Raw genomic sequence first — 10,825 nt, 5'->3', positions numbered from 1 at the left:
CCTTAGAACTGAAGAAGCTTCTCGGATGAGAGGTGAAACGTCTTCAAGCAACTTAAAGAAGTCCAGACGCTTTTCTTTGCAAGCTCCTTTGGCTTCATGTTTAACCGCCATGTTTGTTTGTGGAGCCAGCAGACTGTGAGCATCACACAGACACCTGCTAATCTGTGACATCCAATCACAATGCTATAATTTGACTGGACAGTCTGTTGGCACGGTAACCTCACAGCATCCATATTATTGGTCAGGTAGTTGCATTATAAATGCTCTGACTCTGCTTCCTCCCACCGTGGTTATGAAGGATGAACAGACATTAATTCTCCTCAGCCTCCTGTTTCATCTTACAAACATCCCCATCCTGCTCTCAGCTGCTTTGTTTCGGCTCTGTTCCTGTTTTTGTTACCTGCCCTCCTCTGAACCCTCTGAATTCTCTCTTTATCTCCTCTAACCCGCCCCTCGACTCCTCGACTCTTTCAGACGTTAAACTTCTGAGTAAACACAAACTCTTTGTTTTTGACTTTGAGAATCCAAAAACTTTCCGGGTCTGTTCGGATGGCTTGTAAGGAGGGAGGCGGTGAGGAGGTTCTGAAAGAGCTGGAGGTGCAGAGGAGGCCTCGGGAAGACGAGGAGGAGGAGCGGGGGGGTCTCTGGAGGACACTGAGACTGGACTGGGTGAAGAACTGGGACCAGAGCTGCCGGACAGCCGTCCTCCTGTCCAGACTGCAGCACGCAGGTAGAACCCGGGTCGGGGTCAGATTCTAATAAGTCTCCGTTCAGCGTTAACCTCCTTTTCTCCGTTAGAGCTCAGAGCCTGCGACGCTTCAGTGCTGTGGCGTTATCTGACCGCCCTGCACGACCAGCGCCGCGTGGTCGACTGGATCCAGAATACGGAGACCTCTGGCACCCCCCGGTGGCCGGACTTAACCCCAGAACTGGTGAACGACAGCACGGCCTGCAGCACCTACATGAGGGAGAACATCCTGGACCTGCTGGCCAGGTACAAACACAGACGTTTGTGCACAGGTGTCCTGGTTCATCACAGCTCCACTGTGAGCAGCGACGAGGTCACCTGCATCCAAAAGACCAAACTCTGACCACACAGACGTGACCAGAAGCTCCCGTGTACACCGCACGCCCACCGTCTCCAGTTTAGCCTGATACCGACCAGCATATCAGCTGTGCAGCTGGCACGGTGCAAGAAAATAACCACAGGGTTTTATTTCCTGCAGGAGAGGCGTGTTCATCCCGGACGAGCTGGCACACCTGGAGCAGCTGCTGTGGAGGTTGGCTCAGGGTGGAGGCGTGATGTCTTCTTCTCCTCCCATCCCGCAGTACCGCTCCCCCCTCGGGCTCGACCTCCACGGCGTCTTTATCACCTTCTGTCTGGAGCACAACCTTCAGTACCTGCTCTACACCTACCTGGAGCACTACAGGTGTGTGATATGATGTGATGTAAGTGCTGATGATGGCCCCGCCCCTCCCTGAGGTTTCTTCCTGTTAAAAGGGAGTTTTTCCTTCTCACTGTTGCCAAACTCATAGGGCGTCACATGACTGCTGGGTTTGTCTCCGTATGTGTTGTTGTTGGGTCGACCTTATGGTGACACCATTATGAGCTCTGGCCTCCTGTCCACAGACTGACCCCCAGAAACTGCTCCCTCCTGAGCAGTCAGAGCCTCTCTGAGCGGCAGCCCTGGTTCGAGATGCTGGTGCGGATCCAGGAGATCACCAGAGATCTGTCAGGTGGGAACCGAACTCTGCGCTCTCAGTTTGAGCGCGTTCCTCGTCCTCCTCGCTCCTCAATCTTTTCTTCATCGTGCTTTGTCCTCGTTCTCTGCTGCAGATCCAGGACTGGTGTTCCAGGCCAGTCTAACCAGTGCTCAGGTGTTATTACCTGGCAGCCAGGCGTCTCTCAGCAGTCTGCTGTTAGAGGGTCACAGTCTGCTGACGCTGGCCGCCATCATGTTCGCCCCCGGAGGAATTGACCAGGTAAACTCTGCTCCTGTCAGGAAGCTGCTGCTCTGTGTGGAAACAAAACCCTGACGGGTGTTAAACATGAAGAAGGGTGGAGGATGAAGTGTTTCCTCGCCGTGCTTTCAGGTGATGGCTCAGGGTCAAAGGTCGGGCAGGTCGGAGAGGACGGTCGACCCACAGCTGCTGAAGATGGCGCTGGCCCCACATCCCAAACTGAGGGCCGCCCTGTTCCCTGCCGTCCCCCGAGGAAACGGCCCGCCCTCCGACATCTCCGTGTACCACCTGCTGCAGGTAAACGCCCACCCGTCACCTGCCAGCTCATTAGTATTCACCTCGTTATTGTCGGTATGCTGACGGCCCGTTGGTGTTTCCTTCCAGTCCCTCCACCCTCTGGACCCGTCCAAGCTGTTTGGCTGGCAGGCAGCAAACACCCTCAACTCCACAGGTAAGACCCGAAAGCCAGCACGAAGGTCACGGCTCAGGTGGTGACAGGAAGCCCCACCCCCAAAAACCTCTGAACTTTGGAAACTGAGAAGCAGAAAACAATGTTTTCTTTAAACTGAGTGTGACTGTGATCTGTGGTGAGAGTAGGGAGCAGGTAAAAGATACCCTGCAGAGGGGGAGGTGCTGTAGAGGAAGGGAGACAGGTGGAAAGGTGAAGCTGCAAGGAGCAGAGGTCGTGAAGGAGGTGCATGTGCCTGGGGTCAGACGTCCAAAGAGAGGACAAGAAGAAAGTGCAGGTGGAGACGAGTGTCGGGGTGATCCAGCAGGAGTGAAAGGGAAAGTTTGAAGATGGCGGTGAGGCCTGCTGTGGTGGTTTGGAGACGGCGGAGGATGAGCTGAAGACGTTTGACATGTTGTAAGATTTTAAATGTTCCTGTTTGTGATGATTCTCCACAGAAACATCAGAGCTGCCTCACTTCTCCAGCCCTCACCTGGTCCAAAGGTTCGCTCTAAAAGAGAATCTGGACTATCTCTACTTCCTCCACCACGGTCGGCCATCTTTCGCCTACGCCACCTTCCTCGTCCAGCAGCTTAGCGGCAGCGGGGACGTCAGGCTAACGTGAGTACCGCACGCTCGTTTCACAGCTTCTGTGAGGAAAGTGTAATGGTGCGAGGACACCGCGCAGGAACATCGTCCTTCTGCTAAGCATCAGCGTCATGTGTCCCAGGCTGCAGGAGGCCTCGCGGCGAGCGTCCAGGACGGCCCTGCAGCGTTTCAATGCGCCGTCTGTGGCGTCGGCCGCCGTTTGTTTCTGTGAACTGCTGGGAGTCTGCAGCCTCAAGCTGAGGGTCGACATCAGAGCCATGAACGCAATCCTGCAGCACTGGAACCAACGCAACACACACAGCAGCCTGACACAGCATCTGCACACTCTGGGTACACACACACACACACACACACACACACACACACACACACAGCTGAGTTTAACCTGCAAAATTCTCACTGAGCAGGAAGGAAACTGAGAGGCGAACAGGAAGTAGCCGATGCCTTCAAATGGGGGAAAATGAGCTTTTTCTATCAGGCTGTAGTTTGAACATGGACTCACTGTGGCGCCTCTGCTGGACATTAGAGGAACTGCAGGTGTTTGCTTTTACGTTTCCCCTCTGCTGTCTCATTAAGTGTCTAAAGGTGTGAAACTGGTGGAGGCGGAGCCTGGAGCAGCAGAGGAGCTGATTGGTTACCTGGAAGCTGCAGTAACAGACAGTTTGGAGCAGAGAGGCATCAGCAGGTCAGCCCCGCCTCGTTGATGCATTTTAGTGTGACGTGCTCTGCAGCTCGGAAATGTCTGAAATAGACTTTTATTGTGTTATTGAAGTATTTTTTTTTTTAAACAGGAAGTACAAGGCTTGCTTCCTGTTTTTGTGTAAAGGTTGAATGGGCACTTCATACACCCTAAACACAGGCTGAGGTTTCTGTGTGTGTGTGTGTGTGTGTGTGTGTGTGTGTGTGTGTGTGTGTGTGTGTGTGTGTGTGTGTGTCAGGTCGTCGTACGATGCGGCTCAGGAGTGGGCGCTGGCCGTTCAGTTCTGTCAGCTCCACAACCTGCAGCTGAGCTCCGTTTACCCCGCCCACTGTGCCCATGACGGACAGTTCATCCACTTCCTGTTATTTGTCCAACTGCACAACTTCCCGCCTCAGCAGGTGTACACACACACACACACACACACACAGCAGTACCCTCTGCACGGTCAGCCTGGCCCTGCAGGTTCATAAACATTAATCTCTCTCCAACATCTACGTCTGGCTCTTCCTCCAGGTGAGGTCGCTGGCAGCTCAGTTTGGCCCCACCCTCCAGGCCCACCTGAGCTTGGCGTTTCAGGACCTGCAGGTTTACTGTAAGCGGAAGAGCTGCGACTCTGATGAGCAGCATTCGGTTCTGAGAACTGAGGAGGCGGTCTCAGGGAGCCCGGAGCGCCCTGGGGAGATGTTCCAGGTGCTCCTGCAGAGCCAGGAGGAGCCGGCACCCTGCAGATACCTCCTGCAGGAGGCGCTGGTGCAGCGCTGCCCGACGCTGGCGGTACTGGCTGCCTGCATGCAGGTAAGGGAGCGAAACACACCCAGCTATCCTTTCCAGTCATTATCAAAGTTACAGGGCTCAGCTCAGGAGGTAGAGCAGGCCGTTTGCTAATCGGTAGGTTGGTGGTTTGATCTGTGCTACGATACATCGGAGCAAGTTACTCTCTGATGCATCCAGTGGAGCATGAACAGTGGAAAACAAGTTGTGTAAAACTTGAGCAAGTGCTCAGAGAGAGTGCTGTTTGCACTCTCACCTGTACAGGCTCCTCTGTGATGCATGTACCGCAGTACAAACATGTTTGAAACCTGATGTTTTCAGGGAGCAGAGCTGCTGCCGTGCCTTTGTGTGTGGGTGCTGACCTCTGTCGATGATGTCACCGCCAAGGAAGCCACCTCCCACCTGGCTCAGGCGCCGCAGCATCACGAATGGACCGTGCACGACCTTTCCATCATCTGGAAGACGCTCCTGGGCCGGAGCCTCGTGAGGCCCCTCCTGCGAGGCTTCGAGCTCTTCCAGAAGGTAAAAACACGCCTCAGTCACCTGGTCTGACCGCTGCAGTTGTGGTCAACGTTCAACACTTCGTCGCATCAGCTTGAAACACAAACTCGTTGTTTTTCCGTCTGACTCTCAGGACTGTCCTCTGGTGTTGGTGCCTCAGGATGTTTGAGCTGTGCTGCGACTACAGAAACTTCGCTGAGGCCAAGTCGAAGCTGCTGGACTTCCAACGGACCCTCATAGCTGTGAGTCCGGCCGACTGCTCCAGTGCCCGACACAAAAGACAAAGACAGGCCTTCCTCATCAGTCCATCCGTCCTTTAGTTTACCTGAACGCATGTTTTTCCTCATCATCTGTTAGCGACCACGAGAACTGAGCTTCTGTTTTTAACTTTTACTCTATTTCACATTGTCAGCTACTTACAAACTGATTTCTCACACTTGCTGCTGTTCCAGTAGATGCTGGTGATTATTGCTCTGAACTGATGGGTCATTCAGGGACAGAAGCCCGACCCGGCAGGTTTTTAAGCAAAGGGTCTCTAATCTGCCTCTCTCCTTATGTAGCTGAGAAATGGTGGTCCTGCGCCCCCTGGTGGCCTCCCCCTGCAGTGGGTTGAGAGCCAGGCCTCGGTGCTGCTCCTCACGATGCTGCAGCGCTGCTCCTCGCAGTACGACATCCACCGGCTGCTGCAGCTCCTTGCCGACGTCGACAAACTCCTCAAATCCAACGGTGAGCTGTGCCCGACGGTCTGCAGCTACCCGCTTCATCACCTCTCTGGAAGAACCTGAGTTTCTCATTTTCTCTTTCATTTGAAGGTCCAGATTTCAGGAAGCTGAACCAGCTGAGTCAGTTGCTTCAGGGGTCAGAGGTCAGCATATCTCCCAGGCTCCTGCAGAGCAGTTCTCCCTCCGTCCAGCAGGAGGAGTTCCAGGCGACCGTAGACGCTCTGCAAGCGAGGGGGTGCTACAGCCAGGCGCGACAGGTGGCCCAGCTGGCCGGCCTGCCCGTGCACCGTCTGCTGCTCAGCCAGGTGCGACCCACCTGCACACTCGGTCTTCTTCGTGCATGCTTTAAAATCTATCATTTATCTGTGACGTCTCAAAAACTGATTTACTGACACAGAAGACGAGAGGTCCTGCACACCACTGAGAGTCGAGCTCTATTTCCTCTGTTTGGTTTGTTGTAAATGGGGCCCAGTTTACCCAGTATAAAGTCTTTGTGCTGTGTGGCTGAGGAATCTGAGACGCTTCCCTTTAAAGTTAACAGCAGCTTCCCTCGGTTCTCCTTCAGCTCCTTCAGGAGGTGAGCTCTCAGAGGTCCAAGCGGCAGTGGGGCAGATTCGAGACCCGCGCCGGCTTCTGGAAGAAATGTCACGAGCAGCTGGAGGCCGACGGCACCGATCCAGACCCCGCCTCCCAGTTCTTCCTGTCGCAGGCTGAGGCCGGCGCTCCAGGGTCTCTGGAGGCTCCGGAGGACCTGCTGGACATCCAGGAGCACTGCCTGCTGCTCGGGCTCGCCGCCCACTGGCTCTCTCGGATCACCCCGGCTCCCGTGGACAAGCTGGAGAGCCTGGAGAAAGAGCAGTGGCTCAGCCGGATCCGCAAACGCATCCTTACCGTCGCCATGGAGAAGGAGAGCGTCTTTAACCTGCCGCCGCCGGCCGTCAACCCTGAAATGAACACGCACAAGGCGCTGATGAAGGAGTTCTCCTTCTCCAACATAACTCAGCTGAACACCGAGGGGTACCTCGGGCTGGAGGGACTGCCCGACCCCTCCGACGAGCAGGTGGAGCCTAATGCTGAGTCGGCGCTGAGTCCAGAGGAGAGGAGCGTTCTGGCCGCTCTGATTGGTCAGCTGTTAGACGACGGCAGCATCCATGAAGCCAGCCGGGTGTGCCGTTATTTCTCCCTGTACCACCCGGACGTGTGGCTGGTGCTGCGCTGCCGAGGCCTGGCGTCCGGAGAGCTGAGCGACGAACCGCCGGAGGACAACTGTGAAGCTCCGGCGAGGGCAAGCATCGCGAGCTGTAAGTGACCTCTGACCTTCAGTTCACATAAAGCACATATCCTCCGAGCAGAACTTCCAGAAAACAGATTTTTTTATTAAGCACAAAATATTGAAGCTTTTGATGCTGAATATTTATTTTCTCAACTGCATTCCAACTACTCGTGTAATAGGACAACATGCATCCGTCCATCTTCTCCCATCTGTCCAAGTCTTTGGGGTCCCACGCGACCCTCTCCCAGCTTGGTAATGTTGTGTTTCTGTCCTCCTGGTTGGACATGCCCCAAACACCTGACCTAGGTTCATCCAGGACACATGTCGGTCAGATCCCCGAACCACCTCAGCTGCCTCCTTTCACTGTGGAGGAACAGCAGCTCCACTTCCTGCTGCTTCCATCTGTGGTGTCGTCCTTTCAGCTCATGGAAGTGCAGTCGGGGGTCATCGCTCCATGAACCCAGCAGAACCACATTATCCAGAAAAGGCAGAGATGAGATCCCGAGGCCACCGAACTCAACGACCTTTGACCTTTAACTGCCATGAGAAATCCTCTCCATCCTTGTGTTGTCCTCGGGATTCCCATACACTTGTTTGCCACACACCTAGGGGTCATATTTGACCCGAGGACACCACAAGGTTCAAATCTGAGACTCATAAATACACGTAGGACTCGATGCAGGCAGCAGTTTACACGCTGGGCACAAACTGTTGCTTTTAATCCAGTAATTACAGTATGAATACCATCTTTTCCAGCTCCCTCAGTCAGCAGCCTGTCCTCCTTTGTGATGCTCCCCCTCCCCGAAGATGAGGTCGCCGTCCAGCTCCAGAAACTGGTGGATCAGTGTCGCCATGGCAACAACTACTGCAAACAAGTCCTCAGCCTCTACCAGCTCTCCAAGGTATCTAACCGGCTCCCGTCGGGTGATTTGATAACGTTCCTGCAGAACCGTCTGCTCTGCTCGTTTCTTTATAAAACTGCGTGAAGTTTACCGGAGTGTCCGACCCCGTCTCCTCAGGAGCTGCAGTGCTCCTTCAGCAGCATCTGCAGGGAGGAGCCCTGCTCGGTGCTGGAGAAGCTGCTGCTGTCCGAGCAGCCGGAGCGCTTCAGGAAGGCTCGGGCCTTCGTCAAAGCTCAGGGTCTGTCTGCAGACGCCGTGGCTGAGCTCATTTCCTCCGCTATGGTTCAGGCGCTGCTGGCCTCCACCCAGGAGCTGCAGCCAGGTGAGAGAGCACGTCTCAGGTTTGAAAAGTTCTCCAAAGTTAGGCCTCAGCATCCAGGTAATGTGTGTGTGTGTGTGTGTGTGTGTGTGTGTGTGTTAGTGGTGGAAAAGCACATTTTCAGACCGTTGGAGGGCAGGGACGCGCTGGTGCAGCTGATCAAACTATGTGACGACCCGAACCTGGTGGGACTCAAACTGCTGGAGCACCTCAACTCTGTTCCTCTGAGGGACCTGAACTGCAGTACGACAAACACACACACGCGCACACAAATACACCTCGAGTGTAAAGAGCTGTTTTGTTGTGTTCTGCTGCCCCCAAGAGGCCACAAAGCAAATGAACGGTGTTGGTTTCTGAATAAGAAGCATGAAATGTTCTTGATTTAAACGTTTACCTTGTTATGGCTTCGTCCTGTCATGCACACTAATGCACATTTACACACGTACTCATAAACAGTGACAAAGTATAAAAGCTTCATGACAACCTGTGATAATAAAACTGTGGGATGAGTTTTGCACATGTGCGGTTGGACTTTCAGTCTGATCAGGATGCTTCAAGTTCTTCCATTTCCAGCTGGGAGGTGGTTTTACGAGGCTCGGCGTCTTATTTTGAAAAGAGCTGAAAGCCCCCTTCCTTTTTGTCTCCTGTAGTTGTGGAGCTGCTGATCGTGGCGCACGACTGTTTCAGTCTCACCTGCAACATGGAGGGGATCGTGAGAGTGCTCCAAGCCGCCCGTCACCTCAGCCACACCTACCTGGCTCCAGGAGGGCACTACAGCCTGCTGGTGAGCCCCCAAACACAGATCCACACCCCGCTGTTCCCCTTCATGCTCGTGCTGCTGCACGCATGTTAATTACTGCGTCGTAGCGTCCCGGTGTGTACACGTCGCGCCAGCTGATAGAAAAAAATGCTTGAGTGATTTTTCTATCATTACACAAACCAGCCGTGGATACTTTCTACTCAGTTACTTGGTTCAAAGTTGGATTACAGACGAAAAAAAGTAAGTTTTCCTGTGTGTGTGTGTGTGTGTGTGTGTGTGTGTGTGTGTGTGTGTGTGTGCAGGTCCGTCTGCTGACAGGTATCGGCAGGTATAACGAGATGACGTACGTCTTCGATCTGCTGCATCAGAACCACTGCTTCGAGATGCTGCTGAGGAAGAAGGTGGACACAGACAGAGGACAGGTCAACACACACACACACACACACACACACACACACACACACACACACACAGTTGCTTTTGAATGTGGATCAGCTCTAACTGATCTCAGAGAAAGTTCAGAGATCTGCTGCTGAGACGAGCGAGTCTGCACACGAGTGAGAGCCAATCAAGAACCTGACCTGTTAAACCAACGAAGGATTAAAATCAGCAGAGATCAAGAAGAAGCGCAGCTGAATCTGCTGAGCTTCAGCTCATGGATGACTTCAGTAAGAGCTGTTCCTGCGCTCTGATTGGTTCTGACTCACTGGTCTAAGGACCTTGGAAAGAAAAGCGTCCGGACTTTAAGTTTCCTTGGAGACGTTTCATCCGAGAAGCTGTACAGAGAAACCGTCCCAGATTTAAGCCCTGTGGGAGTGTCCCCCCAAGAGGGTCACGGACCCCCTATTGATCCTCTGCCTAATCACACGAGCCGAGGTGTGAAAACAGGTGTGGGTCACAATCAGCCGGGGGTTCAGGTGAAACCTGGCCCCATCATGTGACTCACTGAGGTCAGAAGGCCCAGGATGTGAGTGGGCGTTAAGGCGCCTGGGAAGGATCTCAGAACTGGATTATAGATGGCAGACAGCTGGTGCTGTAAGCCCCGCCCTCTGTTCAAAGATGGTCGCTCACAGTGGACACAGATGACACAGTTCCTCTGAGAACTGAAGAAGCTTCTCGGATAAAAAGTCTTGAAGGAAACTTAAAGAAGTCCGGACGCTTTTTCTCTCCAGGCTCCTCAGACGACGATGAGCGGGACGACTGAGGACCTTCACAGCAACCCTGACTGGCTCTCACTGTAAGGGCGGTGACAGGAAAGAGTAGAAACAGGTCTATAATAACTAATTACTGATGATTCTACCTGGGTACATGTGAGAGAAACAGCACTGCAGAGAGTTGTTGGTCTGGAACAGTTGGATGGGGAAACATCCTGCAGCGTGTCCATGAGTCGAGTGAACTCACGCTGTCGCTCGCTCCCTCGCTGCAGAGCTCCAGTCTGAAGTCGGCTCTGCTGGACTACATAAAGCGCTGCCTCCCCGCAGACAGCGAGAAGTACAACATGGTGGCACTGTGCTTCACCATGAGGAGGGAGATCGGAGAAAACCACGAAATAGCCGCTAGGACGCAGCTGAAGATGATCGAGTCTCAGGCCTGGGGTGAGCGAGCGCCTGCTGAGAGCCGGCCAACGCCAAAAACTCACCAAAGCCTCCACGATTGGTTCTTTCCTCTGGTCTGATCCCAGTCTTACTTCCTGTGTTTCAGTCATCACGCCGGAGCTGAAGAGCTCATTGGTCAAAGTGCTGGGTCTGCTGAAGGACGCGGCAGAGAGCTTCTCCAAGGTACCCGAGCTCCTCCCACAGCTTCCTGTTCCTGTCTTTAACGTCCTGAGAGGACCTGACTGTGTGTGTGTGTGTGCGTG

At 53.8% G+C, this 10,825-nt stretch overlaps 1 protein-coding gene across 1 annotated transcript in view; it reads left to right on the top strand.

The window, feature by feature from the left end:
- Positions 1-10,825, top strand: part of spg11 (SPG11 vesicle trafficking associated, spatacsin) — a 19,955-nt gene that overhangs the window by 8,043 nt on the left and 1,087 nt on the right. The window contains 25 exon segments of the mRNA XM_005745099.2: positions 522-730; positions 799-994; positions 1,227-1,430; positions 1,631-1,737; positions 1,838-1,983; positions 2,095-2,259; positions 2,347-2,413; positions 2,869-3,031; positions 3,141-3,349; positions 3,596-3,704; positions 3,958-4,117; positions 4,233-4,514; positions 4,812-5,012; positions 5,125-5,145; positions 5,147-5,233; positions 5,552-5,717; positions 5,804-6,018; positions 6,279-7,014; positions 7,743-7,888; positions 8,006-8,210; positions 8,310-8,450; positions 8,858-8,991; positions 9,270-9,389; positions 10,394-10,562; positions 10,669-10,745. Coding sequence (XP_005745156.1) covers positions 522-730; positions 799-994; positions 1,227-1,430; positions 1,631-1,737; positions 1,838-1,983; positions 2,095-2,259; positions 2,347-2,413; positions 2,869-3,031; positions 3,141-3,349; positions 3,596-3,704; positions 3,958-4,117; positions 4,233-4,514; positions 4,812-5,012; positions 5,125-5,145; positions 5,147-5,233; positions 5,552-5,717; positions 5,804-6,018; positions 6,279-7,014; positions 7,743-7,888; positions 8,006-8,210; positions 8,310-8,450; positions 8,858-8,991; positions 9,270-9,389; positions 10,394-10,562; positions 10,669-10,745 — 4,435 coding nt within the window.

This window comes from Pundamilia nyererei, unplaced genomic scaffold, assembly GCF_000239375.1.
Source record: "Pundamilia nyererei isolate P.nyererei 1_Seehausen unplaced genomic scaffold, PunNye1.0 scaffold00154, whole genome shotgun sequence".
In the NCBI taxonomy this organism is placed as follows: Eukaryota; Metazoa; Chordata; class Actinopteri; order Cichliformes; family Cichlidae; genus Pundamilia; species Pundamilia nyererei.
Note: the sequence above shows the minus strand (reverse complement) of the source record. Positions and strands in the feature narration are given on the sequence as shown.